Raw genomic sequence first — 27179 nt, 5'->3', positions numbered from 1 at the left:
GAACAACTCCGGGCTGAAATCCAGGATATTCATCCTGTCAGGGAGGCCTCACTCGAGCCGCATGCCCGAGCGAAGGGCAAGATAGGTACGTGGGGACAGCAAACAATACTCTTCACTAGTGGAGGAGAGCGCAAAGACGTGAGGTGATGGAGGAAGGAAGGAAGGACAGAGCAAGAAAGCTTTTCGACGAGTTTCTATGTGCGTCGTGCCAAGAAAAAAGGCGGCTTCACTCTCACTTGGGAAGTGAGTCGGTGAAAGGGTGTTGGTGAGGCCTCATCCGTCGCTGCGAAACCTAAGGGCTTTCAACACGATGGGTAAACTGACATGGCACCGGAAAAGGTTTATCTAAGCCGGGGAAGCACGATTGTTTCGACATCTGCCGCTCCGGCGAATAATAACTGTGCACTTTCGATGTTTTGGTAAAGTCTACCCGCATCAAGTCCATCCCAACCCTTCCTCTTCCGCAACATCGAATACAAACAATTTCTCCAGCAAGGGGTCCGTTTGCTCCTTGACTCATCGTCAACACAATATCCAATCGCAACCAAAGAGCACAACATACCTTCAACCTCTGATGGCCCGGATGCTCATCGAATATCTTCCTAGTCTCTTGACTCTACCGCAACGTCAGTATAATCCTCTACAAAAAGGACTAGGAGAAAATCCAACCACTCACCTTGAACCTCGTAACGAAGCCAAAATCCCAACCTGCTCCCCCATTCTCCAGCCCTGTCAACCCCTTCGCGATGTCCACCATTTTCCCACCTCTCGGCAGCTCGAGGACAAGATGGCGGCATTCCTCGTACAAGGCCAAGATGGCACGCGTGCGGTCGGCCTTCTGGGCGGCGGTGACTTCCGGGAGGAACTTGAATGCTACGGTGCGGATTACGGGGACGGAGAGGTTTGACATACTGAGGGCGGGAGGGAGTGCGTGGCAGTGGTGTGGGACAAGGTGTAGGTGTATGAACCTAAGGCCACTGGGCAGGATATCTGAGGTTGGGGTTATGGCAGATATATGTGCGGGGAAGGTACCAGGTTCCACAGCAGGCTCTGAGTTCCACCTCCTCGTTTTGATGGTTGTGACATCCTTGAAATTTGTCCCTCTCCTCTCTTTTCTCCGTCAGACCACCTCCTAGCTCTCTCCCTCAAAAGGAAAAGTGCTGCATGCAAAGTACTCTCACATATTGTCCTCGTCATCGAATCAATTGATTGGAACCGCTCCCGCTGCGGCGAGCGACAAGCCTCGTATTTCGATGCCGATGGGGTGCCGAATTGTCTAGCACCTTTACGTGAACCGGTTATACTCACTCTAGTTCCCAAATTGAGCAGTGCTGTGGGAGCTTCCATCTAGAAGTAGAATCCGTGCTATACGTCCCTCGGAGGTAAACAACATACAAGTCAGCAGCATGCAACCTTGACTTTTCGGCCAACCGCAACGTCAAATTCCAACCTGTACTCCGCTTTACCGGGGGCCCGTTACAATCCCCTAGGGCCCAACCTTGAGCTGGTTGCAACCGTCTCACGGAACATCTCCGCCCGTCCTCTCCTTCATCCCCTCCACCAACCCCCCAACCAACCCCTTCCACCACGCATCCCCCACAAAAGCGACCCTTCCGCTCCTCCACTCCAACCACTCCTCCAACCTCACACCCGCCCTCCTCTCCTCCCCCTCCCCAACCATATCCACCAACCCCAACGCCACATCCACCGTACCCCCCGACCTCGTCTCATCCACATAAGCCACTGTAGCCCCACACCGCCCACAAAACGTCCTCACCACCTTCTCCGAACTCCGATACCTCTTCGCGGTCCCTACAACATGGTCCTCGGGCCAGGCCGAACCGTCCGGCAAACTCAGATGCGACGCCACGGGGAACATCCAGGGGATGACGGCCGAGCTGGAGGTCAGACGGCACGTATTACACACGTCGAGGAGGGCGTACCACCTCGTCTTGTCCTTCGGAGTGATGGTAGCGTCGGTGCTGTCGAAGACGTCTTCGGATTGGGGCGGCCAGATGAAGAACCGGACGCCGCCGCAGTGGCACGACGCTTCCAAGTCGATCTTGCGCGCTTCGCTGGGGGCCAGCGACGTATGCGTCAAACGGTCCAGGTCGAGTAATTCGCTGCCTGCGTCCTCTTTCCACACTTCCAACTCCCTCCCATCGATTCTTTTCAACCACGACGCCAATCCCCCGTCCTTGGTACTCCCGACGTAGATATGCTTCGTAAACTCAAACGGCCAATCGCTCAACCCGGAAGCACGGCCACGCGCTTCACACTCGCCCTCATCTTCGCCGCACCACTCCAGAAGACTAGCATCGGCGTACCACTCGACCGACTCCCCAGTAACAGCTCGATCACAGATCTGCGCCCCGCATGTCCCGCAAAAGAACCGCGTCACTTTGGCCGTCTCGTACTTGCCCCATTTCTCGTCGTCGAAACTGGGTTCCGGTACGGGTTCGGGAATCTTGGTGTGGATGGCGGCTAGTGTGCCGTGGATGCGGCGACAGATGTTGCAGTGGCAGAAGTGTGTTTTTAGAGGCAGGGAGGAGTTGGGGATGGAGATGGTGAGGGAGATGCTGCGGCAGTGGCAGGTGGATTTGAAGGGTGTGGTAGTTGACATGATACAGAGGTGTATGCTGCAATATTGTTAGTTTGTTTGCAGAAGGGAATGCGGGTATTTGAGAGAAGAGCTTGGTGACAAACGGATGTGAAGAATGATAGGACCTTTATAACAAAAAGCCCCATAGGGTTGCAGATCAACCTTGGAACAAGATATTACATCTTCCCCGCACTAACCACAAGAGGCCAAGAATACGAGACCGCGAATAGGGATTCATGAACACGAAGTAGGTAAGTGGTATGGTAGCGAGTATATAAGAGCCCCAGCTCTACTTTTTTAGTTCAGCTCAGCTCTCTGGCTTACAAGTTGTCCGGACTCATTAAAGGGATTGAAATTGCTTCAGACCGAAAATGTGAAATATACAAGCGGCGCAACAGGGTATAGTGTCTTGCCAGACGCGCCGGTAGAAGAAAAAAAGTCGATTACAAGAGTAAGTTCAGCGAGGTAGGCAAAGAATGTAAGGCAGGCTCAGCGGGCATGGAAATGAATCGCAGGGGCATTTGTCAATCAATGCTCCCCTCTGTACACCACTCATTATGCCCCTGGCTTGCCCTCGACGGCGACCCAGTCGTCGTCTGCCAATCTCTGCGCTGCGCGAGAGCTTTCAGATATGGCAGCGTTGTTGAGCTCGGAGAGCTGTGAGAGTGTTTCCTGCATAGCCGCCAACTGCTAGCGGGCGGTCAGTGTGTGTCACGATATCTTAGGGTTGTTGGCCAACTCACTGTTCCAAGCACCTCACGAGGTCGGGGCGAGTGTGCCGATGACTGAGCACCAGAAGTAGCCTGCTCCTCGTCCTCCTCCTCGTCGTCCTCGGCAATGGCATTGATTTCGCGTTTCTCGCCCATCGTCGCTGCGGCGCGAGCAACACGATCACCGGCTTTGAGGATCATTTCCAGTCGCTCTACTTTATCTTTTAGCTCAGCGTTCTCTCTTTCCAGAGGTTGGATGGCGGCAACGTGTTTACGCACCACCTCCACCTTCATTGTTTCGATCCGGTCTTGTGCTTCTTCCATACGCTCGATGGCTTGGCTGCGGCTGGCTTCGAGCTCCTCGATGATCCGTTGGAGACGTTCGACGTTCTGAGTGTGATTTTCGGCATCAGTGGCGGCGCGCGATGCGAGAGATTCGTAGCGTGACCGGAGTTCCTGCAGAGAAGCTTGCTGCTGCTCGCTATCCTTCTTTCTTGCTGCTTCAACCTCGGCCTGCAGTGAGTCGCACATTGCTTGTAGCTCATTGAGGGAAGCTTCACGCTCTACAATATGTGCTTTTTTGGCCGCCTCAAGCTCCGCAGCATGATTAGACCGTGCTGCCTCGACCTCGGCTTGGAGTGCCTCGCACATGGCCTGTAGTTCATTAAGAGAAGCTTCTTGCTCCTCCTTGGCAGCTTTCCTCGCCTCCTCGAGCTCCGCAACATGACGCAATCGCTCAGCTTCCATCCTTGCATTGAGATCATGGTATTTCTTTCGCAAGTCCTGCACTGCTTCAGCCTGACTAGCCTCCATGCCCTGCATAAGCTCAGAGATGGCCTCTTCGTGGGCTGCCTCAGTCGAAGCCTTCTGCTCAACGAGTGTATCATGTCGTTTCTGCAGCTCTTCTAGGCGGTTCTGCAACTCTGAAATACCGTTGGAATGGCCGTCCTGTAGCTCCGCTCTGAGCAGGGCTATTGCATCGGCATGCTCCTGATCGGCTTTTGCAAGCCGTGCCTGACTCTCCTCGTACTTGGACTGCAGATCAGACAGTGTCTTCGTATGCTGCTCCTCAAGCTCTTGCTTGAGCTTCGCAATGGTATCGGCATGTTCCTGCTCAGCAGCAGACTTCTCCGCCACCAGGGCATCCAACTTCGCTTTCAGCGCCTCGAGTTCAGCCTGTCCAGCATGATTCCCGGAGTCTACCTGCGTCCTCAAACTGGCAAGCTCATCGACGGCTTTCCGCTTCTCTTCGACAGCAGCCTTCTTTTGCTGCTCCAGTGCGGCGACATCGTTTTGAAGTGCTTCGAGCAGCTTGGCGTACTTTTCTTCGATGTCTTCCCGGACAGACAGCAGCTCCTTGTCATGGACATCTTGAATGATTACATTCTCGGCGACGGTGTCCTCATGGATCTTCTTGAGTTCGGCAAGCTTTTCAACTAGTTCATCCCGCTCTCTGCGTATAGCCTCAAATTCATCGGTAAGAGCACGTTGTTTACCAGTGTTCTCCTCTGCCAGAACATCGTACGTCCTCTTCAGCTCCGCAAACTGCTCAGACAGTCCATTCCGATCCTCGCGCAAAGCTTCGAGTTCCTTCAAGTGAGCGGCCTGGTTGCTCGCGTTCTCCTCCACCAGAGCGTCATACTTGGCTTGCAACGCTTCGAGAAGTTGTTTTGATGCACTGTCCGATTCATTCTGGAGAGCTTCAATCGCACGGCTGTGTGCTTCCTCTGCGGCCGTCTTCTCCTCCACTAAATTCTCAACGCGTGCCTGCAACTCAGCAACAACGGTTTGTGAGGCGGCATGAGCTTCTTCAGCCGCAGCCTTCTCGGAAATGAGGCCATCGTGGCGCGACTGGAGCTCGGTAAGGTGTTTCTCCATTGCCGCGTACGCCTCTTCAAGCGCAGCCTTCTCTGTTGCAAGTTCTCCCTGTTTTGCAATGGCATCTTTAAGACTCTGCGAAGCTGTACCAGAAGACTCCTTTGCACTCTCCAGCTCCTCGCGTACGGCAGAGAGCGCTTCTTCGGCCTTTGCTATACGCTGCTCGTACTCATCCGTTGACGCTTTTTTCTCTTGGACGAGTACATCATACCGCGCTTGCAGCTCGTCGAGCCGGATCTTGGCATCACCCTCCAGGTCTGCTCGCAGAGATTCGATCTCATCGTCATGATCGTTCCGTAGAACCCGTAAGGTCTGTTGGTGTTTCTCTTCTAGCTCCGTAAGCTCTACTTTGGTAGATTCCACCTTCTTCCGCATCTCCGCCAATTCCGCCTCTACTTTGCTAAGCGTGGCGGCATGCTGCTGCTCATTCTGGTGGGAAGCGGTTTCCAAGTTCTTGATCGTCTCTTGCAGCTCTGCGTTCTGGCCCGTCAGCTCCTTCAGATTGTCGGCATCTGATTCGAGTTGGTGATTAAGCGCATCGAGTTGCTTCATGAGCTCTTCATTCTGCTCTTCCTTCACGCGAAGAGCATCTTGATGGGACTGCTTCAGCTCCTCAATCTGCTTGGAAAGCTCCTCTGCAATCTTGGCACCATCTGTGCCATCTTGCTCTAAGAGCTTGATCTTATCCTGCAACTCATTGATAGCTGAAAGATTCTGGGCAATCTCTTCCTCCTTTGCGCGCAGGGTTTCCACGTTATTCTTCTCAATTTCAGAGATCCGGTCTTCGAGGGCTTGAGCATGGGCGGCACGCTCCGATTCGAGCTGTCGGGAAGCCTCGTCAGCACGTTCTTGGAGGGTATCTGCTTGATCTCGGAGCTCTTTTAGAGATTTGTCGCGTAACTCAAGGGATTCGTCTTTGAGACGTAACTCGTCAGTGTGCTGTTGTTGTAAGGCGACGATTTTCTCTTGCAGCTCCTCCACCGCTTTAGATGCTTCGGAGGATTTAATCTCAAGGGTGTGGTCAACCTCAGCCTTGACATCAGCATATCGCTGCTCAGAGGCGGTCAGCTCCGACCGTAGGCTTTCCACCGTCTTGGATAGTTCATCAATCTGCTCGTCCCGCGAGCGCAAATCGTCAGCGCGGGCCTGCTCGAGTTCGATCTGTTTGGCTTGAAGCGCCTCAACGCTCGTTTTCAACTCTGCATTCTCTTGCACACGAGCTTCTCTTTCCTCCTTCAACGCAGCGACCTCCTTATTCAGCTCATCGATCTGGACCTCCTGTTCTGCAAGCTTCTTCTTCTCGGCATCCCATTGCGCTCCCTGCAGCTTGAGGTCTTCGTTCAGTTGGTCCAGCACCTGCTGAAGTTCGGCCGCGCGCCTGGCTTCCTCGGCCTCCTTCGCCTCTGCAGCTGCTTTCTCGTGCTCCAGCTTCTCGCTCTTGTCGGCATGCACTTTAGCCTCGCTTTGGTACTTCCTCTCCATCTCGTCGACAAGAGCGGAATGCTTCGAGTCAGCAGACTCTGCAATGGCCTTGTCCTTCTCCGCAATGGTAGCCTCGGCAGCAGCCAGCTGCTGTTTCAGCTTCGTTCGCTCTGCCTGAAGCTTCTCCAATTCGCGATTCAGATCATCGCACTGCTCCTGCAGTTTCTCTCTCAAGTCTGTTTCTCTCAAGAAGTCCTGCATGGCCTGTGCACTACGTCTCTTTCCTTCCAAGTCATCATCCGTGGCAGGCTCGCTTGGTGCAGTGTCCGGTCTTTCAAGATCACCGTTAAGCTTCGCCAGTGCATCTCGTACCGTGCTGCCATCCTTGCGGTTCTCGAACTCGGCGTCCGAGGCCGATTTGTCGTTGATTGCTGGCTCAGGCGTGGATGGGACATCCAGCGAGGTGGTACTGTTCCACAGTCAGCTCGAGTACATTTGAGGGAGCAGTCTGCACTCACTCTTCCTCAGGTATAGGGGAGGCAACATCAGATCCGACCGACGCAACGGGCTTCTTAGCTTGTGCAACTGGAGTTTTGGACGCAGACCCCAAAGTTGACCTTGTCGTCGTCGATGGGCGCGCGGTAGCAGTCCGGGTGGAAGAGCCGAGTGAAGCACGTGGTGCAGTCCTTGTAGTCGAGGCATCCGCGGCAGTGCGGGAGCTCAGAGGCCGTTTCGGAGCAGAAGTAGCGGAAGGGGTTATTGTAGATCTCCGTTCTGTGGTAGACGTCCTCCCTGGCGAAGCTCTAGCCGCTGCTGCTGAAGACAATGTGGTCCTTCGAGCAGCAGCTTTCTTGTTCTCGTCCCCTGAAGTCACGGAGGAGAGGTCGGGTTCCGCATCCGACGCGGTGGACTTGGAGGCCAATCTTGTTCTCCTTGCCGCTGTTCCAGGAGCAGGACGCGTCGGCGGCTTGTTCAAACTAGACCCCGTTGTACTTGTTCGTGTCGTGGAGCTAGAAAGGGGTTTCGACGCGGTTGTTGAGGAGCGCGATGTGCTTGACGCAACTGCAGGTCTCCGGCCCGCTGCAGTAGCGGCTGAAGTAACCAGCGGCCGTCGCGGAGCCGCAGTATCCGCCTTGGAGGTAGAAGCGGAGCTTGAGGAAGCCATTGTTCTGCGTGCGGCCGTGGAGGAGGGAGTCGCTGTGTTTTTCTGCAGTTGGGGAGCTTGGTCTGGCCCGCTTTCAGCGGCCGCGCCTGGGCGGTCCGCCATGATACCGGGACTCCGTATTGATTCGACACGGACAATGTGAGCGAGCTGCGAACCCAGGGGGAGTCCAGGCCGGTAGATATACGTATATCGAATGAAGGGTGGGAAGCGTGGAGTCGTGGAGTTGTTCTACACCCTCAGTGCAGTGCATGATGTGGGGGTGACGTCCCAAACAGGCAAGGGGCAGGGGTTCACGTTGAGAAAAAGGTCGCCAACGCATCTCTCCTCCCACCCTTTTCTCCCCATCCCAAACTCTCCACCATTAAGGGCAGTCCACGTCAAGATGAAGAGGCCTGGCCAATATCTCCGATTCAGAGTTGAGAACCAGCTTGTGCATGTCCCCCTAGACGGTGGTGGCCATCTACTCCACACTCCGCTCCCCACGCATGTTTAATCTATCCGGAAGTCTATCCCAGGACTCGAGAATGGAGACGCCGGCCCAGGACACAGTCCTGTTGACATCTTAAAAATCATCTGATTCAACTAGGATGCTTCATTGCTTGGCCCATAGACCTTGCCAACATTCTCACCCTCACCCAACCACTCATCTAGCACAGGATTATACTCCCTTAGTCCCCTCTTCCTTCCCTCCGTCTCCAGAACCGCCCTCATCACATCTTGTAAATTCCCTCTCCATACATGCATATGCTCTACCTTCACGTCCTCAACCTCAGAATGCTCATGCAATTCCTCCTCTCTCGATTCTCTCCCGTCTTTCTTTGCCTCCAACCTCACTGCTTTCCTTGTTGGCTCTTCCAACTCCAGGTCCCGCCTCAGACCCTCACATTTGCCGTGGAGGATTTTATTCTGCATATCCTCCGATAGCACTACAAGCCTGACGCCTTTGTCCTCCCAACCCGGCTCAACAAAGACAAAACACTCGGCAAAACTACGTCGAAGGACAGGAGGGTACTCGATGCGTCTCCGCCGACCAGTTGGCAAGGTCTCAAGCTGCTCTTGCGTCAACCCAGGGCGCACCAGCAACCTTGCATAGGTATGGGATTCTGCAAGAAAATCGAAGCGCGGAATCAGATCCTGGAGGTGAGACACAAATGCAGTGTGCCAACGGACGAGGGATTCAAGCAGAGCTGGCGGGTGTGGAGTGGGTTGTTCTTCGAACCTCATGCGCATGGTAGAGCTGAAAAAGGGCGCTCCGCAACCGCGCAATATGCCCTTCTCGAATACCTCTCTGTCACGAGAAGGGTACCATTCCTTGTATATTCTGTCGAAGAGGTCGACTGGATTATCAGAACCTTCTGATACGTAGACGGCGGCGTCCTTGTAACAGAAGAACGGAAGTAAATGCGCAGGGAATTCGGGCAGGGTGAAAGGCCTCGAGTCACGGGCAGAGAGCCAGTTGGCTGAGAGCTGCAATTGCCAGTCGAGCGAAGGCGAAAGTGAAGAGGAAGTTTTGGCCGTGATGGAATGGCCCTGTCGTGTTCTCTGGCCCCAGAAGATATGGTGGTCTTCTATGGCGCTTTCGAAGTCCCCATCAAGAGGCGGTGGAGAGGGATCTGGGACAGGTCCGCTTGACACAGTCCAGTGTGTGGTTGTTTGATCCGTCATTGCGCCAGATTAGGAGGTCTGCGTCCGATTCTTCATTATTTCAGCCTCGCGACCGTTTGTGGCTCGGTGACCAGGCGTCTCAATCGTACAAATATAGGAGTCGGATGTCGACTGCCCCACACCAGCCCAGCCTCTGTACAGCTGGTCATGTGCGTGCGTTTCACCCTCCAACACGTGTGGGATCGTAGGCCCAACCCGAGAAACAAGAACTCCGGAGTGCCGGCGAAGTTTCGCAGTCCATGCCGGATGCAGAAGGCAATCGATGTTTCTGAAGGGGGCTGAGTCATTGGTCCTTCCCCTAGGTATCCCTGGCAACTCTAAATTCACGTCGCACTATGTTTACGCCCCGTGCGGCATAGCAAGTCGAGGAGAAAGGACTGAACAAAATGTCAACGACGCAGTAATTTCAAGATTAGTCTGTTTACATCTTCATGGACTCGAAGGTGCGCAACAGATTTATGGTGCACTCACGATTTATCGCATTTATTCTAACGGCCGTTAACAACTATAGATCTTTCGGAAAATAACCACACACAATCCAGGTCATTGCATTCTCATACAATCTAAATGCAACCCAACGGGTAATCCGCCCCCAGGTCGCCCGGATGGCGTATTTCACATTACAAATCGACCAAGCGGCGAGAGCTCCATCGTCTCTCACAGGTGGCGATCCGAGGATATCTTCCCAAGGGTTGTCAATGACACTCTGTTCACCTTGTACGGACGGACTACTGTACAAGCCAACGGACTACTACGCCTGGCCGCTGATTTGCGCATACACCGACACTGATCTACGCCCTACCCTAAGGTAGCCACGCAGTGGCAGAGTCATACAATATCACGCTTTTCACGACAAGGACTCTGCCTGCGGAACCTTTACGCCGTTAACGTTGGCGCTTGGCCACACAGGGCCTACGGTTTGTCAAAAACCTCTATGTTGCCTAGCCCTTGTCACAGGACATAATCATGAAACTATTGACCATTAAGCCCTGTGGTAAAGATTGAAGAGGGACGACGAGATCGAGGTTGTATTAGCAGGAATTCTTCGCGTCCTATTCGGCTTCCACTCTTGAGTACCTAGATTCTATACTCCCAACGATTGGAGCCAGAAGTCACCGGGAACCGCGACGTCGTACCGGTGAAGGGCGGTCGTTCAGGTCGGAGATCTTCATGACGCCTCCCGGAAGTCGCCTTAAACGTGAAGAGTGCCGGATGAGGTGGATAGGCGTTCGATCCACATGCACCTATCCGATCCAGACTTCAGGGCGAAGCCGGAGTGTTCCTTTGGACGTAGCCGTGGCGAGGCCGGGTTGATGACAAACGGGTCTGCGGGATCATGTATCAAGGCATAGTGGATTGTGGCACACGCTCGGGCACTGGAAAGGCAGCACTGAGCCTCGAAACAACCCATGATTCGAGCAAGCAGAAACATTGACCCAAAGGAAGAGGAATCCCTTCCGAAATCAACCATCCTGCAAGGCGCATGTTCGAGTGTGCTTTCTGAAAGATGGCCTCTACTACCTTTGCTGACCTGTCATAGTGTTCTGGGTGCTATGAAGCGTTTCGGTACCTTTAGCATATTCCCCTGCCTTCTCAACGAAGTGTTGCAATCAATTCTCTTTCAAGGCTGCAGATTCGATTGTCACTACTTATTTAGCTCCTTATATATAGCGCCCGACCATCATGGGCTTGAGATCACTGGGTACCCTTTCCATTCTCTTCTCGACGGGGCTGGCCCTGTCGAAGACGCAGAATCATTGCCCAGAAACGTCCGTTGCGGGTATACCCGGTTGTTGGGGAACTTCAGGTGTGTAACCACCGACAGTGTGCATTCATTCAAAGCTCACAGAATGCAGGATGTGCTCATGTCATTGCGAAAAACCTCGGGGGCGGAGCGATGTGCAAGTTCGATTATTGCAGTGCGTTTCTTCCCTCTCCTTCTGACTGCTGTGTCCTGACAATGTAAAGATTGCGGTGGTGTCCCCGTGCCACTATTGCCTACAATCAGGGACGGAACGTCCACGGTTGGCTGCAACTATCCCACTCAACCTGCATCAGCCAATTGTCCAACTGGAACTGAACCAGGCCCCATACCTACCGGATATGGCGGCTACCCTACCGGTGGAGGCAGCCCTCCTCCTGCTTCCGCACCTTCGGGTGCCACAATCATTACTGGAACATTGGAAGGCGGCTCGACGGTCACACGGACATTCGTACCAATTACATATACCGAACATGCCACCCTGACAGTTATCTCGACAGTTGTTACCACTCTGACAAAGACCGTGTCAACAATCACTGATGGTCAAACTTCGACCACTGTCGTGCCACTTCCAACGCCTGTCACTTCCACCATAACGGTTGGGCCAGCGGGAGTCGCCTGGGTTCCTTTCAGTACTTCCTCTGGTGACCTTCCGTTGCCGCCTCCGACGGTTCTGCCGGGTGGTATTGCTACTGTTGGTCCGTCAAACACCAATGGCGCTCCCACCCCGCCTGCTGGTTCCACGAATACAAACGGGGCTCCTCCTGGAGCCTCGACAGCCACCGATGGGGCTCCTGTTCCTCCTCCAGCCTCCACAGGCACCGATGTGGCTCCTCTTCCTCCTCCAGTCTCCACAGGTACAGACGGAGGTCCTCCTCCTCCTCCAGTGTCAACAGCCACAGGTGGAGCAGCACCACCACCACCACCACCACCTCCTCCTCCTCCTCCTCCTCCTCCTCCAGTCTCCACAGGTACAGGCGGAGTTCCTTTTCCTCTTCCAAATTCTACGGCCACTGATGGGGCTCCTCTTCCTCCTCCAGTCTCCACAGGTACAGATGGAGGGCCTCCTCCTCCTCCAGTGTCAACAGGCACCGATGGGGCTCCTCTTCCTCCTCCAGACTCCACAGCCACCGATGGGGCTCCTGTTCCTCCTCCAGCCTCCACAGGTACAGGCGGAGGTCCTCCTCCTCCTCCTCCAGTCTCCACGGGTACAGGCGGAGGTCTTCCTTCTCCTCCTCCAGTCTCCACAGGTACAGACGGAAGTCCTCCTCTTCCTCCAGTCTCCACAGGTACAGACGGAGGTCCCCCTCCTCCTCCAGTGTCCACAGCCACCGATGGAGCACCTCCTCCACCGGTGTCGACAGCTACAGATGGGGCACCACCACCTCCGGAACCCACGAATACGGATCAAGCGCCCAATACGCCTCCACCTCCTCCCCCACCACCGGAGACTAAGAGTGATGACGCACCTCTGCCAGTCATTACCGTGTTTGATGTATCGGTGTTGACCCTTCCATCGGTCGATCCCAGTATATCAGAAGATACAGCAATCTCTACGAGTGACGGAAGTCATCCCCCAGGTCTGTACCCGTTCATTCATGGAGGTCCTAAATGCTTCTTCTGTCCGCCTGGCATCGGCGGTGGAGGTATCGTTCTGTGGGGTATGAACAAACCTGGTATCTATCCACCCCCAGTACCTCCACCAGTCCCCAATGTACCATGGCCTACCATCACCATTGGCCCTGGCAATACGCCGACCCCAGGTCCGAAGCCAGGGGAGGAGAATCCGCCAGAATCGAAGCAAACGGATAAAACCGAATCGTGCACCACTACCACAGCGTCGTCTTGCGCCGTCTCTTGCACAACGCCTTCCGGGCAATCCACCGAATCGTGCACCACCACCACGTGCAAGACGACTACCGGCTGCAGCGTGACTAACACCGCGTCTACTACGACCAAGAAAGGCGACTGCTCCCCTACGAACTGGGCTAATCTCCAAGGTGGATCCGGGGATTCTGAAGGAAAGGACCATGGCGAGGAGGGACCGGATCCTTCTTACGGTGGCTCAGTTCCGGCTTGGGTGACAGCATGGCCCTCAGAAACAGGTCATCCAGAAACAGCAGCGCCTACAATCACTGATGGCCCTCGACCTTTCTGTCAGCCTTTCCAGAATCCAAGCAAAGGCGAATCGTATTGCACTTGTGAAGATGGAAAATCCCGCAGCTTCACGAACGACAATGCAGGCTGTCCCCAGACATCAACAGACGGCGGAATTATCCCAGAGCCATCGGCAGAACAACCAAAAACCGCTAGCAATGGTAACGTCTGGAACAGTACGGATATTGTCTCTGGCACCATCTGGGGATGCAAGGCCACGGAGGTCGTGCATGGCCTTGCTCCGCTTCCCATTACCAAATGCTTGTCGAGCAGCAGCGTTGGAATGGCCTTCACTCCGACACCTGAACCTCAACCTCAACCTCCGGCACCATCGCCACCACCTCCTCCCCAGCCAACGGGCTCCGAACAGGATTGTTATGACTGCTCTGATGATATGGGAGCCTCTTCCTGTCCCGCGAACGACCCAATCTGCCTAGTCCAAGAGTGTGAGCAAAACCAGAAATGCAATGCCTGTGGAATCGATTGTTCAGTCTTTGGCGGCGGTACACTCGAACGCAGAGATAGTATGCTTTCTGTTCGAGCCATTACTCGCGCCCTTCCGACATCAATATCCAGTAAGCTATCTCGCCGCCAAGAAATACAAGAATCGCAACTCGCACCCATTAACCTTGGCCAACGTCGTCGTTCGTTACACAAGCGCGTTGAACACAAAGCCGCATGGAAGAAGTATGCACCCAAGGGATTGAGATATTACAAGATGCTCGTGGAAAAGGGGATGGAAGACGCTCCAGACCCCAAGATGTGTGAACTTGACGACTACTTCAGTGTCACGAAAAAGGATTCGAAGCTTCCTCGCTCAAAGAAAGCACTACTAGAGAAAGTTGGCCTCACGGCCGGGGACTCATATATGGCGGTCACCGCCGTCGGTCCTAAACCGGGTAAGGCCAAGAACGGCGAAGCAGACAACGTTGCCGACTTCTCCAATACGATTCACGCGGGACAAGGCGTCTTCTTCGCCAATGCAAATGACCGCGGCGTTAAGAAAGGCACCCCTACTCCCTACCAGATGAGCACTGTTGCGTGGTGGCAATGGAAGCATGTCGTCATGGCTGGTCAAGACCCAAATACTAAGGAGGAAGACACAGACTTCTCCAATTTCAAGTACTTCTTCCGAGTCAATATCGACAATGAGGAAACCGTGGAGATTCTGGAGGAGGCTTTGGGGACGAGCGATGAACCGAAGGATTTTACGCCTGAGGACGAGACACAAGATAACGCGTTTTGGCCGCTGTTGGGAAGCCCGAATGGTAATGGTATTGCTTGGTTCCTTGCTGATCATAAGAAGTCGTTGCGGGGAAAAGGAATTGAGAAGATTACTGCGTGGCGGAATGGGGACAGTTGGAACTTTTGGGCCACTTGCAAATAGTCAGATTTTGTTGCGAATTGTTAAGTATCCGGTTTCAGGCCACGTTTCTTAGAACTTATCGATTGGTATCAGGAAGTCTTAGCGCTTTTAATGTTATACTTTAGCGCAGTTATACGGGAATTGGACTACACATTGCTCGTTCATATGTCACCCATCTCGAAAGAATTCGTCCTATCGTGTTTTCAGCAATTTTTTCTTTTCACCTCTTGTCAGAGCTTAGCTCGGCCAGTCGGCAGCTCGCTTTCTTGCAAACTATCTGCGTCCCCTCTCAATATGGGTCACTTCAGCTTGAACCCTATCGTGAAACAGGGAGACTTACGGTGTTCTCCATTCTGGCGTCTTGTGCCGAGGACCTTCATCATTCGACATGCTACCGCTGGATACGAACTATTTCCGGAAAGCAGATGTCAAAACCGAAGAAGGATTTGTGTAGGGTATGGAACAAAGAATGTCACACATCAAACCCCTCTTCATCAAACTGCCGTAAACTGAAATGGCGTCTTTCTCAACAGGAGACGGAGCGTAACGCTGAAGCATGCGATTCGACTGGGGAATCGCCATATTGCCCGGGGGCAGTGGGAGATGACTGTGATATACAAATGTGAGACACTGTGACAACAACTTCACGAGATGACATATTTACACATTGCAGAATGTGACGGACCGATGGTACAGTTAGGGAGTTGAGATTGAGAAATTTAGCGCCACTAGTGTGCCCCTGCAGCTTCAGCAGGCAATGAGCTCGCAACAACGTCTGGGAAAGACCAAGAAACGTGCACATCATTGATCACGCATACTGTACAAAATATCACTGCCCGTTGCGGAAAAATATAGCGTGCACCTAGGTTCGTCTCAACCGGTATCAATTCCGGACCCCAAGGAGCTACGGATGTACTGGAGTGGCGACGCCGTGGCGAGGTCCGGGATTACAGGAGGCTGTCTTCGTGCAGCTGGGGCTGAATTTCTGGAATATATTGTTGTGAGGCTTGGATAAGCCTTAGAGGTAAGACATGGGGCGATGATGTCCTCCTACTGTGCGCCGGAAGCGAATTGCTGAACAGGCAGCCGATAGAGGTGTAAAACGCGAAAGTGCGAAGGCAAGGAGATATTTAAGCGCCCTTAAGCAGAAGTCTGAACGTCAACATATGTTGTTTCAATAAAAATATTGCCATATACTTGTTATCACGATTTTCCCCATGACGGTTGCCGAAGTTCAACAGTCGAGGCGCTGGCTGTGAATTTGACTGCTGTAATTGGCCCCAAGCCCGATACATGAGCCTCTGAGCGCCCAGTGCTTGCGGACTCAACGCCTTGCAAGCTGCATGCATCTGACCACCCGTTCGAGGCTCTATCCTTGCCGCCTCGTGGTGGCCCTGCTGATTGGCCGATTTAGAACACCCAATTGCCGAAACGTCTACGTTGCGCAACACAACATCGCGGGTACCTGCCCCTTCGCCGGACTTCATCAAAAACGTGGGTGGACCCGAAGTCCGCAGCCAGTATTGCAGTCCAGATGCCTGGGTCTTCAACGGTTGTGCAAGAGTGCAATACACCGCGCAATGACGGTATTCCCCGACAGAGAGCAACGCAGTTCCAACACAGAACGTCTAACGCTCTCCTTTCACTCTTCACTCACGCCAACACAAAAGCCAGCACCGTAGAGCTAACATCATGGTTCCGAAGAACTCCATCAATCTGTAGAGCTTCTCATATATCGACTGCATCGTTGGACTTCCACATACGATTGCACATGTCCTGGGTCTGCATACAGCAAGCGCTGCATTTTTCGTCTCTGCTGGAACTCCAGAAACTGTTTCAAGTGGGCAACTGAGCTTTCGAGAAGTTGCTCTCTCATCCATAACCCTAAGCAATCTGAAGTTACAAGTAAGTGATTTCTGCAATGTTGCACGCAGTCAATCCGGAATCGCGAAGCAGGCGCGCATTCAAGTCCGATACTAGCTCCCCAACGTAGAGATACAGCCCCAACCCGGCGCTAGGGGCCTGCTCACGCCCCCCAGATTACGTCCGTCGGACCAATTGAACGCTGCGCCCACCACAATAAGCTTGCGGGCCGCTCCGACATTTCTCAAACTTCTACTGAGACGGTACTGGCTCGAAGATCAAACACACGTTCTTTTAAGCTTATCACAGTTCGAGTAGTCTATAGCGACTCCACGTTAACCGCCCAAGAGCTAGTCCATACGGATGTGGTCGAACTCATATTTTGAATAGGCACCCTCATCATCTAGGACACCGCCGCACGCCGCCTCCACGCAATATTTATCCTTGCGGAATCCTTCGCCCGTCTTGCTGTGGGAAGGTTCCACCTGTCCACCACCTGTCCTTGCGTTTTCATTATATACTATACCAGCTGCCCTTTTGCGATCTTTGGTTTGGCGATGCGCAAATGCAGCTTCCTCTAAGGTTACCACCTCCGGTAAGTTCGCTCCCATAGATCCTCCTGAAGTCAGGTTAATGATTATGTAGGGTGTGGCGTCCAATTTTAAGGACCCAGTGTTCCTAGGCCGACCAGTGGTCATAACAGCCGCAATATGTATGCTGTTCGTTCTCTTGTTCGTAGCTGCACGCATATATGCGCGAGCGGCAGTTTTCAGAAGATGGAGATGCTATGACTGTATGCTCACTCAACCAATGCCTTGGTACAGTCACTGACACGAGTTCAGATGTGTATCTACTCACTGCTGTACGTCACATCATAATGTGTAATCGTGTTCGATGATGCGTCTGACAGCGCAGTAGGCATTGGGTCTTGCAATGATTGCATTTTCAATTTCAAGTGAGTGCTGAGCCTTTCGGGCGTTGTTTCGAAGTAAAACTGATGCTGTCGTAGACGTCTTCGCCAATGGGTATCATGCTTGGGACCTGGACAAAGTTGCAATTCCCAAATCATCTATGCTGGTGCGTAGAACACCACACCCGTGATGATCAATAGCCTGATTACTCCGCAGAACTTGACCGGGTTCTGGATTGCGTTAGGCCCCATGCTATGGTTGCTAAAGCTATCATTGTTTTTATTCGTAATCTCGATCTTTGGCTCCGTAAGATGGCTCAAAAACTGCTGCTGGATTGGGATCATCATCGCAGGGCTGGTTTTCTCGGCCTATACCATCGTGGTTACCATGACATGCGGACCAAGCCCCAGTTCTGACGTACGCTCGTATTTAAACGGACTCAACCGAAAAGACTGCTCAGCGCCATCTGGGGCAAACGCAATAACCAGTATCGTTGCGTGGGGTGTGAATGCCGGCAGCAACTTATATCTTCTGCTCATCACTTCACCTCTGGTTCCACGGCTAGGCTTGCAGCGCAAAGACAAGCGTAGAGCTCTCCTTATGCTACTGAATGGTGCACTGTGAGTACATTTGCGTGGTCTTTTGGTACAGACTAACGGTTTCAGAATCTGCGGATGCAGCTTCATAGGACTATTCTTCCGCATCAAGTCATGGCGGTCAGTTGACATCACCGGAAGCCAGATCCCATTCCACGTCGTATTGTGAGCGTCCTCTCCATTGCTTGCTCCTTAGGAATACTTTCTTACAATTAAAAGCATCATAGAAACCACTTTATCACTAATGACCCCCTGCATGCCCTCGCTATGGGTCGTATACCGCCACTTCACTGTGCCCGACATTGACGATACCACGACCATTGCTACGCCCAACATGAGACTTTTGAGCGCAATATCGAGCCCACAGACAGAGAGCAGAGCAACCTGGCGGAAGACCAACAATCTCGAAGAGCTCCCGTTTCGAAAAGCGTCATTGCGGTACAATGGTCCCCGAGACTCCCGCATGAAGGCTTTGCCTACGACGCCTTTGCCAATATTTACTGGGCCGATACCTCCAGACCCAAAGACGCCGATGACGGCGAAGAGTTTCAGGAGTATGACGTTGCCGATTATGCTGCATAGCTCTGTGGAGTCTTGATTATCTGCATTCACTTCCCTCGGTGGAGTGCTTTCTAGCTTATGGCGAAGAGATTACGAAAGGTCCACGCTAGAGAAAACGTTGGGTGTTGGTATCGAGACAGAGTATAGAGTGGTCGCATTCGGAGCAGCTTTCCTTGACATGAAATCTTCACAGGTTATTTTCTTCGATGTACACAATCATTTTATGATTTCATGTAAATATCGCTTTTTAACGCAACAAGAGTGTTAACAAAATGAAATAATATCAGATGAAAGCGTTGATATTGTCTCAATGCCATTTATCGTACCATACAACCTTAGCACGTCAGCTGTACAACTAATTAACGTACATCAGTGGAGTACGGAGATAACAACGGGATTACGCTAGTGTAAACATACGCCGCAGCCACGTATCTCTGGTAGACAGCTGAATAACTCCATCTCCCAGAAAGTTCTCATCCCCAGCCTCTACAATTCAAATCTGCACCCAAGGCTCCGGATTCCACCTTTCTGCACGGCGCTTTAAATCAAACATTCCCAGGGGTCCCAGCAGTCCGGACTGCAGCTAGCCTCGCACGCCGTTCCCGAACACCCTATCTTGAAACTCCGAAACGGGACACCGCTAGATTCCCGCACCGGCCAGCGACCCGGGTTTCGGGTTGTAGCTTTCGTATTAAGCATTTATCTTCGTCATCATTCGGCACTGGAGAAATAGAAGAGGTTCAAAACACTGGTAACGATTGCAATGTCCGTGCTTCGTGAAGGCGGCCCTTGCACTCATCACCGGAGAACCGTCTGGCATTGTACTTGCGGTTGCGGAACTATGTTTAAAACATGGGATGCATGTCGGTATAGTCGCCAACAACGCTGATTCTCTTGAGCGAGCAAAAAATGCCGCTGTCTTCAATTGGTGATGGGAATGTTGAAACGTTTCAGGCGAACGTGTCCAGAGAGGAGGCTTGGAAAGCATAAAAGACGGGCTGCGGAAGTGGTTTGGGTTTGGAAATAGCGAAGCTTCGGAGCTTTTGATGTTGAAAGCGGAGGAGGCAGCGATAGGGACTTGCGGGGACGGAAGGTACTTCCCAAGGCGAGTTGGGCCTTGTGGTTTCAGTGTTTGGTGCATGCGAGTACGAGAGTTCAATGTTTGGTGTATCACCGTTGTGAAACGCCTCCATTCAGGATATGTGCCGGCCCATCCCAAGCATCCCGACTCGGCATTCAATGGCCAACTTCCCATCAACTCTGCCTTATGATCTAGCAAGGGAACCAAAGTTCCCATCTGAAAAAACTCGACCACTGACATCATTCCACAGGTCTTCAACACAAACCTCTACGGTGTCGTCAGCGGTCTCAACGCTTTCGTTACAACCTACCGATCCCGTCAGAGCGACACTCCGGGCGCAATCGTGCTCACGAGGTGAGAAGACATCCTAGACCTTCCCGGCACTGCTGCCTACGATGCCTCCAAAGAGGCTGTACGGACCCTGGTCGTACATCTACACTGTAATCTGTTGGACACGGTGACAACTGCGCATATTTGGTCTAGGTATGTAAGCGAAACCCGAGAGATCTGAATGTTGTTCAAAATGCACATGCGCATGACATAGAGGCAATGAGAGATTAATGAAAAGTTTATTGTCCGCTCAGCTAGCTATTTTGATCACCGACCATTCCTCGTTCCCATGTATTCCATCTTCCCGGTCTTGTCCTTACGCTGACCCCTATTTGTGTATTCCAATAAGCTAGATACGTCGGTCAAGCATTGCATCACACGGCCATCGCAGACTTAATGGCACTGAAAACCGCAACAATCCTTGCACTAATTTCCCATTAGCAATCTTTCATTTTCCTATCACAGAATGCGGATACTTACGTCCGCCCTGCCCGAAGTCTCACACCGACAGATAGTGTCGCACTGAGGCCACCAACCACAGCGCTATACATATATCAGCTTGAATAGTTCGTAATGAACGCCCACCCATAGGGACGCGGTGAGCAAGAGACAGGAATGGCGACGTACCTGCTTGCAGTCCACGAAATACCTACGGCACCACTCGCACGGAGGGGTGACATGCGCCTGACGGTCTTGGAGCTCGGCGATGTTGGAGTCGAGCGGGTTGTCGGTTGGGACGCCGGCGACAAGGGCGGCGAGAACCGTAACGACCACGGAGAGTTTCATGTTGGAGATGGTGAAGTGGAGTTCGAATTGGTTGAGGGATTGACTGAGCGAGGTTGTTATGAGGAAGGTTGTGGGGTTGTGATGTAGTGGGGGGAGAAGAAGAGAAACGGAGAGGAGTGTTGTTTATATGCGGTGACGGAACTTAGTAATGAGAGGGTTGTTAGATCACTTGTAGGGGGAGGCGATATAGTGAAAGGGCTGCTGCGAAGGTGGGAGTAAAATGTAGGAATCAGGAAACCAGGACCGAGGTGCCCCTTGCTTTTCTGGGACCGTTTTGTCCGTGAATGAAGAGAGATGAGGAGGCACGTCAATGTAAAGTGCGAATATAAAGTACGCTAGGAAAAAGACGAAGCACCCCTCGCAAAGGCTAACCGCATGGTATTGACAGATTTCGCTTCACTGGAATCTCGCAAGGGCGTCGTTCAACGTAACAGGCAAACTACGACTTTCCACTCAAAAAGGAGACCCTTGATGGACAACAGATGTTGGATGTAGAGTTTCAGAGCCGGTGACGGTTTAAGGAGGAGAGCAAAGAAACATCCCCTTTATGAATGCACATCCCATCCCCAACGGTGCTGAAGAAGTACAAATGGCCTAGGTGTCGGGTTCTTTACCTAGTGTCCCTAAAATCACGACCTTCCATTAGCCAGATACGCAGAAACTTATCGTGCATTGATATTCGCCCTAGCTAGACAGTGGAAGACGCGCCCTTATTCCCATGAAGATGGGCGGAACATTCGCCAGTGAGGCTTCTCCTAGAAACCAAGTTCACCATCGACCGTTTGATTGAGAGACACCCATATATTCATCTCATGTAGCCACCTAGCCATCAAGCTTTGTCCCGGCAATGCCAAATCCTCAAAAATTTCCTTCGTTTTGTTACCGAGCGCCTGATCACAATCAACCACTGTCTTCCGGAAGTTGTACCGAGATCCATCCTTCAAAAGATCCCAATAGCAACGGCTGCGGGACAGTGAAACCCGCATATTCCACACTGTAGTGTATCAGAAAGCAGTATCAATGTCAGAAGAATAATGCAACTCACAGGGAACCTGCGTGAGATCTCGCAGAGGCAGATGGTATTGCATGTGAACCAGGGACCGCACTTCTTTGAGGAAGTTAACAAGCTGTTTCCTATATTTAGGCGAGGGGAGGGATCTTTTATACCTCCTTGCACTCGGACATGTAGAATGGGCAAACGCTACAAGCGGGATCGCCGGCCATGTCTATGTCTCTGAAGTCGTTTTCTGGCGAGACGATGTCGTTGGGTTCGAGGGTGAAATCGGCCGAGACAGTGGTGATAAATGCGGCTAGGGCTGTGAGAGGTTTGATGAACTTCATTATGGGCGTTGGATGTCGTTCAAGGTTGGATATCAATATGAATTGGTTGTGGTTGAGTATGGAGTTGTGTAAGGGAGGTTGTGCTGGGTGACCTGGTCTGGGAGAGAAAGGTTGGTGGGATGGAAAGACGTAATGCTATACCGTATACGGACATATACGAGCGCCTTTAGGTTTGGTTCAGTATTTGACGGTTGTGAAATGCCAATAATGGTGGATTTGGAGGTTGTGAACTTTCACTGATGACCACCGCCAACACCTTGTGGCTAGTGATGCACGTGGTAAATGAAACTGAATACACAGCCACCAACGCGAACCCGTACTTCAAGGAGTCATCTTCAAAGGCTCGAGTATGACCTGCTGGTAAGTATTCATAAGCACGTCTCCCTTTTTTCGTAGACCAGTGCAGAGTACATAGACAGTTGATGGAAGCCCGAGAGGACATGGCTTCGAGCTGTACTTCCAGCAAGCAGTCAGTGGTGAGATAAACGCACTTGAAAAGTACCCAGACATTTAATGCGCGTGAATGTGTTGATCGCCTACCTCCAGTCCTCAGGGTTCTTGTTATGATGACATCCTTTCGTGCACTGTCAGGCAAATCGTAATCGCCGCCCGATGGTCACCTTTCGGCTCAATAGCAAGTCCCATTGCTAGAGAAACAAGAGTAAGTCGTTGTTGCAAGCGCATTGTATCAAGTCACAAGGGACTACAAATCCCCAAGTTGTATTCAAGTTTTCGAGGCATGATGGATAGGTTGAACGACACGCCGCTGACTTTCGATTGTTGTATTGTAGACTTGAGCCTGATAGAAAGCGCTAAGTAATGGCACGGAAAACAGCGTATAGATAGACAGCTATCTAACTCTGTAAGAGATATGGTCACTGGTACTGCTACCTTACATGTAGGTTCTTGGATGATCTAACACACTAATTGGGAACGGGAAGTTAGAGAGCTATACGCGCCAGCTCTACAATTAATTTGAGATAATAACCTTGGTGAAAGCAGAACATGACACTTGAATCCGCAGAGATATAGTGTTTACCTCCTTCTAGGGGAAAGAGAGCGTTAAGAAGAGATCCGATACGGCCTGTGTTCTTTTACTTTGTAACCTAGGCTGGCTAGACGGGAAAGAGTCTGTTGTTCCAGCCCACATGACAGCCTTTCCGTAACCGCGTAGTGTGTCTGGAACTAGTTGTACAGAGATATCACTGTTGGCGTAATTGGAAGAAGCGAAACATAGCACAATGATTTCAAAGCCCTTTATTTCTCGACTGGAAACCGCCAGACATGCTATACAGATATGCACCTGTACATAACGTTCCTACGTTTTCGGATGCGGATGGCACATTATCCAATGACAGATATCCATGATTGGGACGGTGACATCGTCGGATTGGTCTAGGTCGCAAACCAGAGAGCGCAGAGAGAGGATGCAGGCGTCAAATCATTTTTCTGCTTTAGTAGACATATAGGAGGTGTGCTTGATCCTTCGCGTATCAGGTTACGCGTTTTTGGTGGCAGACCATCTGCAAGTGGCGGTGATGAGCAGCAGTCTCAGCCCTGTAGGTAGACTACTGTATGAGAAGTGAGAAGGTGAGGTGGTTCTTCTGAGGTCGTTGCCAAGGCGCTATTGGTCAATATTTCGGCGGTGAATAATATAACTAACATTGTGTTTCTAAGTTTAGCCTCGGATCATACTCTAAAAGGCAATTTCTGTTCCTTGCCGCAAGCGATATACACAGTATTGTATATCCATGAACTGGGGAAAGCATGCCCTGTGCATACCGCCATAGATACCACTCTCCCCTGTCACCCTTTTGGAGTGAGCCTCAACCCATCCATTATTCTAGAAAGTCTTTCGCTTCTTCCTCTTCCAAAACCCCACTCCACCACTTGCTGCACTTGTCCAGCATCGCTCTGCGCCGCTTTTATGGCCATGGGCGAAGCCACCCGTGGCCCTCCCCCTAGTCAACCTGGGCGCCTTTTCCGAAAAGTCCGAGAAAAGCTCAACCCCCCGGCCTCCCTTCAGCAGCTCCTAGATCGCTTTCAGCTTTTATCATAAATGCAGGCTTGCAGAAGATGTTCTTCGCCATGTCCGGCCACAGACACAGACAAAGAGTAAACGCGTCAGCGTCTGACAAAATTGCATGCGTGAAATCCCCCCGTGTAAGAATGCATAAAATGGCAGTTAGCCGTTTACTACATCCCTGTCATTCCGGATAGGCCTGCGCGAAGCAAGTCCCGGTCTTGGCTGACAGGTAAAAGGCCTGGTTGCGCCCCTTCACCAACCTCGCCTCTCCCTCCGACAACCCGCCGCTCGCTCATTTTTTGCCCGCCATGCTGCCCGCCCTGGGATCGCGGTTTCCGCTCCTTCTCGCATCCATCTTTGGCGGAACCGTTGTGTTATCTGTGTTCGTCTTTGTCGCCTGGCACTCAGGACCGCGTCCGGCTTTTCCCAGGGTTTCTTCCTCCGCGTGAGATACTCCGCTTCCCGCAAACAACACAGCTGACGTTTCCGCAGATTTTCCAACGTAGGGCACTCGAAATCGCCGCAATCGTTTGCTGCCGCCGTTTCATATTTGTTCTCCGAGCTGAAGACACCTGTGGATGAGCCTGCAATAGACGATGGAACTGGTAAGAAGAAAGCGCTCCGGCTCCCAAATGAGCCGCGCTTCAGGGAGCCATTGGGGAAGAAAATCCTGATCTTGGATCTCGACACGAGACCGCTCGAGTCAACCGAAGACTACAACAAGGGCACGTTTGACTGGCGCACACTCGAGCATGTTCCAGCTGGTGTCTTCGAGCACTATGTATACGCCCAGGTCCACGGATACGACTACAAGTTCATTCAAGCGCCGAATTTTCAGGATCGCCACGCTACATGGATCAAGCCAAGTGCTCTCGCGAATGAGATCAACAACTACAAGTTTATTGTGTTCCTCGACGCCGATGCCGCCTTTCGCTGGCTACACGTGCCGATCGAATGGATGCTGAACTATTGGAAAATTCAGCCCGAACACTCGCTTACAATGGCGCTCGATCCCTGGGACGAGAAGGAACCTCAGTGTAATTCCGATCGTTTCAACCGTACCTACACCAACACTGGCTTCATCGTGGCACAGAACAACGAGCACACCATGCAGATATTAAAGGACTGGCATGAATGCCCGGACGACACAAAGTACCCGGGCTGCTCCCAATGGAAAAAACCCAGATTCCACGAACAGAGCGCGTTCGGCGAATACGTTCGCTACGACTACGAACAGTACATCAAGGAGTTGCCTTGCGCCGAGGCCAACGGTTTCCCTGGAGTCGAAGTTTCACATTGCCAAGGACAATTCATCAGACACTACTGGTTCGATAAGTGGCGCGTCAAGGAGGATTTCCGTGAGAACATCATGCAAGCATTTACCATGAAAATACAACAAATCTTCGCCGAAGATAACGGAACCGTCATCCATAAGACGGGCAAGAATGTAATACACGCATGACGAAGCTTGCCGACTCATACCTTCCTTGGGCGTTCCGGTTTGGATAGCATCTTGTCCTATTGATCGATTTGCGGGCGTTGCATGCAATGACTCTCTACATGTAAATTTAGCGTTGCATAAGCGGGCGTTGGTTGGGGGAATCTTGTATTCTCTTTTTGTTTCTCCCCATCTAGGATAATATGCTCGGATCTTCGAGATTTGGCAATGATACCCGTCATATCTTCCTTTTCATTGTATTTCAACTCCTATCTATCCCACTTCCTCTCCCCCCAGGCTTCCATCCACCTAACCGCTCCCTTCAGTTCCCACACCACCAACTCTCGCTCTTGCATACCCAATCTCCTCGCTTGTTCCCTCAACGTCTGAATCGCTCTATCTCCGAGAATCTTTCCCCGGAAAGGCGGTTTCGCGTGCAGCGAGATGTAGTACAGCAGGCCGGTGTACTCCCAGAGATGAAGATGCGTGGTGTTGTAGGGAGATGAGGAGGTTCGTGAGGAGCGCGTCGGTCGGACCCGTCTCGACGCGGGATATTGCACGGTCAGGAACTGCATCGGCCACTGGTGGAGGGAGGGACAAGACGTCTTTGAGGAAGATGGATGGGCGAGGTGGGCGCTGAGGCAGTTCCTTGTTTTCTAGACCGATTGTTGCAAAACATGTGGGTTGGTTGGGAGGTGCCTTGAGTACGGTGGGGTTGGGTTGTGCACGGGTGTGCGTGATGTGTGAGTCACGCACTTGGAGAAGCATGTTCTTGCTTCCGCCAGAGACGAGTTGATGCCCTGGAGATGGCATCCCGCGTCGACGATGCTGTGAATGGTGGGATATTCTCTGAATTGGGCGTTTGGGGAGCGGCTTGTCTAGTATGCCTGGAGTTGTCGAAAACACACGGAGAGGTCGCGTCGTCCGCGGTGTAGTTGCTGCGGATACGATTCGTCCCTGTTCTCCTTCTTCTGTAAATATTTTAAGCGACTCAGTTCGTTCCTCGTGGAAGCATTGTTTCTGCTTCTGTGAACTCCGGCGCGATCGCATTGGCAGGATAGAACTCAATGCCCATGAGTGACGGGGCATTTTCGTCCGAGATACAGATGTTCTTCGCCTGGTCTTGAGGCTGTCGATAGAGAGACGGCGTACGATTCGTTGCAAGAATGACGGTTTTCGTTTCGTTTTCAAGGGGGGTGGGTCTTTGGGAGGTGGCAGTGGAGGTATCAGAACGGATATGCGGGACATGCTGTGGAGTTAAGAGTGGTGTTCAAGATGCTGGAGTCGAATCTTGTGAAGGCACGTTGGAGATGATTCATTTGGCGTTGGTGTGTGCGCCGCTTTTATGACTGTGCGGGTGATGTTTGCACCTGAGGGGATCTGGAATGGGATGGGGGGTTTGACGGTGGATTGGACTGAAGAAAACAACGCCTTTATCGTCCGCTGAAGTGAACAAAGCTGACGCGAGTCTGTATAACGCTCTGCGCTAATAGAACAACCCGAACAGGAACGCCCAGCA

At 52.2% G+C, this 27179-nt stretch overlaps 11 protein-coding genes across 11 annotated transcripts; 4 read left to right on the top strand and 7 right to left on the bottom strand.

The window, feature by feature from the left end:
* Nucleotides 1–435: 435 nt before the first annotated feature.
* On the bottom strand, nucleotides 436–985 carry EI97DRAFT_501924 (uncharacterized protein; the record flags this gene model as incomplete). Its single annotated transcript, XM_033802730.1, has 3 exons — nucleotides 677–985; nucleotides 563–616; nucleotides 436–510 (listed from the first exon to the last, which is right to left on the bottom strand). The coding sequence occupies exons 1-3, from the start codon at nucleotides 908–910 to the stop codon at nucleotides 436–438; spliced, it is 363 nt and encodes a 120-aa protein (XP_033652858.1). The 5' UTR covers nucleotides 911–985.
* A 61-nt stretch (nucleotides 986–1046) lies between these two features.
* On the bottom strand, nucleotides 1047–3039 carry EI97DRAFT_475185 (uncharacterized protein). The gene has a single exon (XM_033801913.1). It carries the CDS (start codon nucleotides 2621–2623, stop codon nucleotides 1520–1522), a length of 1104 nt encoding a protein of 367 aa, XP_033652857.1. The 5' UTR covers nucleotides 2624–3039; the 3' UTR covers nucleotides 1047–1519.
* Nucleotides 2891–5865, bottom strand: EI97DRAFT_72141 (uncharacterized protein). The gene is made up of 2 exons (XM_033803031.1): nucleotides 3346–5865; nucleotides 2891–3289 (listed from the first exon to the last, which is right to left on the bottom strand). The coding sequence occupies exons 1-2, from the start codon at nucleotides 5740–5742 to the stop codon at nucleotides 3158–3160; spliced, it is 2529 nt and encodes an 842-aa protein (XP_033652856.1). The 5' UTR covers nucleotides 5743–5865; the 3' UTR covers nucleotides 2891–3157.
* A 1100-nt stretch (nucleotides 5866–6965) lies between these two features.
* On the top strand, nucleotides 6966–8028 carry EI97DRAFT_72134 (uncharacterized protein). Its single transcript, XM_033803030.1, has one exon. The coding sequence runs from the start codon at nucleotides 7059–7061 to the stop codon at nucleotides 7917–7919; it is 861 nt and encodes a 286-aa protein (XP_033652855.1). The 5' UTR covers nucleotides 6966–7058; the 3' UTR covers nucleotides 7920–8028.
* A 331-nt stretch (nucleotides 8029–8359) lies between these two features.
* Nucleotides 8360–9663, bottom strand: EI97DRAFT_467910 (uncharacterized protein; the record flags this gene model as incomplete). The annotated part of the gene is made up of 1 exon (XM_033801628.1): nucleotides 8360–9663. Exon 1 carries the CDS (start codon nucleotides 9440–9442, stop codon nucleotides 8360–8362), a length of 1083 nt encoding a protein of 360 aa, XP_033652854.1. The 5' UTR covers nucleotides 9443–9663.
* Nucleotides 9664–11019: 1356 nt separating this feature from the next.
* EI97DRAFT_72098 (uncharacterized protein) lies at nucleotides 11020–14864 on the top strand. Its single transcript, XM_033803029.1, has 3 exons — nucleotides 11020–11249; nucleotides 11299–11361; nucleotides 11411–14864. The coding sequence occupies exons 1-3, from the start codon at nucleotides 11126–11128 to the stop codon at nucleotides 14746–14748; spliced, it is 3525 nt and encodes a 1174-aa protein (XP_033652853.1). The 5' UTR covers nucleotides 11020–11125; the 3' UTR covers nucleotides 14749–14864.
* Nucleotides 14865–16771: 1907 nt separating this feature from the next.
* On the top strand, nucleotides 16772–18915 carry EI97DRAFT_501919 (uncharacterized protein). The gene is made up of 8 exons (XM_033802729.1): nucleotides 16772–17185; nucleotides 17236–17383; nucleotides 17433–17452; nucleotides 17509–17545; nucleotides 17600–17667; nucleotides 17718–18121; nucleotides 18167–18262; nucleotides 18317–18915. The coding sequence occupies exons 1-8, from the start codon at nucleotides 17156–17158 to the stop codon at nucleotides 18693–18695; spliced, it is 1182 nt and encodes a 393-aa protein (XP_033652852.1). The 5' UTR covers nucleotides 16772–17155; the 3' UTR covers nucleotides 18696–18915.
* A 1528-nt stretch (nucleotides 18916–20443) lies between these two features.
* On the bottom strand, nucleotides 20444–20855 carry EI97DRAFT_459227 (uncharacterized protein; the record flags this gene model as incomplete). The annotated part of the gene is made up of 3 exons (XM_033800985.1): nucleotides 20444–20495; nucleotides 20550–20612; nucleotides 20737–20855. 3 exons carry the CDS (start codon nucleotides 20853–20855, stop codon nucleotides 20444–20446), a joined length of 234 nt encoding a protein of 77 aa, XP_033652851.1.
* Nucleotides 20856–21610: 755 nt separating this feature from the next.
* Nucleotides 21611–22196, bottom strand: EI97DRAFT_443183 (uncharacterized protein; the record flags this gene model as incomplete). The annotated part of the gene is made up of 3 exons (XM_033799801.1): nucleotides 21611–21849; nucleotides 21901–21982; nucleotides 22023–22196. 3 exons carry the CDS (start codon nucleotides 22194–22196, stop codon nucleotides 21611–21613), a joined length of 495 nt encoding a protein of 164 aa, XP_033652850.1.
* A 2334-nt stretch (nucleotides 22197–24530) lies between these two features.
* On the top strand, nucleotides 24531–25684 carry EI97DRAFT_379225 (uncharacterized protein; the record flags this gene model as incomplete). The annotated part of the gene is made up of 2 exons (XM_033795699.1): nucleotides 24531–24667; nucleotides 24715–25684. The coding sequence occupies 2 exons, from the start codon at nucleotides 24531–24533 to the stop codon at nucleotides 25682–25684; spliced, it is 1107 nt and encodes a 368-aa protein (XP_033652849.1).
* Nucleotides 25685–25862: 178 nt separating this feature from the next.
* EI97DRAFT_434178 (uncharacterized protein) lies at nucleotides 25863–26906 on the bottom strand. The gene is made up of 2 exons (XM_033798558.1): nucleotides 25987–26906; nucleotides 25863–25917 (listed from the first exon to the last, which is right to left on the bottom strand). Exon 1 carries the CDS (start codon nucleotides 26747–26749, stop codon nucleotides 26057–26059), a length of 693 nt encoding a protein of 230 aa, XP_033652848.1. The 5' UTR covers nucleotides 26750–26906; the 3' UTR covers nucleotides 25863–25917; nucleotides 25987–26056.
* Nucleotides 26907–27179: the final 273 nt, after the last annotated feature.

The sequence above is a fragment of the Westerdykella ornata genome (assembly GCF_010094085.1).
Source record: "Westerdykella ornata strain CBS 379.55 unplaced genomic scaffold EI97scaffold_14, whole genome shotgun sequence".
Lineage (NCBI taxonomy): Eukaryota > Fungi > Ascomycota > Dothideomycetes > Pleosporales > Sporormiaceae > Westerdykella > Westerdykella ornata.
The sequence above is the reverse complement of the archived record's forward strand: the minus strand, read 5'-3'. Positions and strand labels throughout refer to the sequence as shown.

Coding starts and splice junctions, on each gene's coding strand:
- EI97DRAFT_72134 (XM_033803030.1), top strand. CDS start 7,059: ATGGGACATCCAGCGAGGTGGTACTGTTCCACAGTCAGCTCGAGTACA.
- EI97DRAFT_434178 (XM_033798558.1), bottom strand. CDS start 26,749: ATGCCCCGTCACTCATGGGCATTGAGTTCTATCCTGCCAATGCGATCG.
- EI97DRAFT_72098 (XM_033803029.1), top strand. CDS start 11,126: ATGGGCTTGAGATCACTGGGTACCCTTTCCATTCTCTTCTCGACGGGG. Junction 11,250..11,298: donor CGGTTGTTGGGGAACTTCAG/GTGTGTAACCAC, acceptor CACAGAATGCAG/GATGTGCTCATGTCATTGCG. Junction 11,362..11,410: donor GTGCAAGTTCGATTATTGCA/GTGCGTTTCTTC, acceptor GACAATGTAAAG/ATTGCGGTGGTGTCCCCGTG.
- EI97DRAFT_475185 (XM_033801913.1), bottom strand. CDS start 2,623: ATGTCAACTACCACACCCTTCAAATCCACCTGCCACTGCCGCAGCATC.
- EI97DRAFT_501919 (XM_033802729.1), top strand. CDS start 17,156: ATGCAGCTTCCTCTAAGGTTACCACCTCCG. Junction 17,546..17,599: donor GATTGCATTTTCAATTTCAA/GTGAGTGCTGAG, acceptor ATGCTGTCGTAG/ACGTCTTCGCCAATGGGTAT. Junction 18,122..18,166: donor ATGCTACTGAATGGTGCACT/GTGAGTACATTT, acceptor TAACGGTTTCAG/AATCTGCGGATGCAGCTTCA.
- EI97DRAFT_72141 (XM_033803031.1), bottom strand. CDS start 5,742: ATGAAGCAACTCGATGCGCTTAATCACCAACTCGAATCAGATGCCGAC. Junction 3,290..3,345: donor CTCGTGAGGTGCTTGGAACA/GTGAGTTGGCCA, acceptor GCCCGCTAGCAG/TTGGCGGCTATGCAGGAAAC.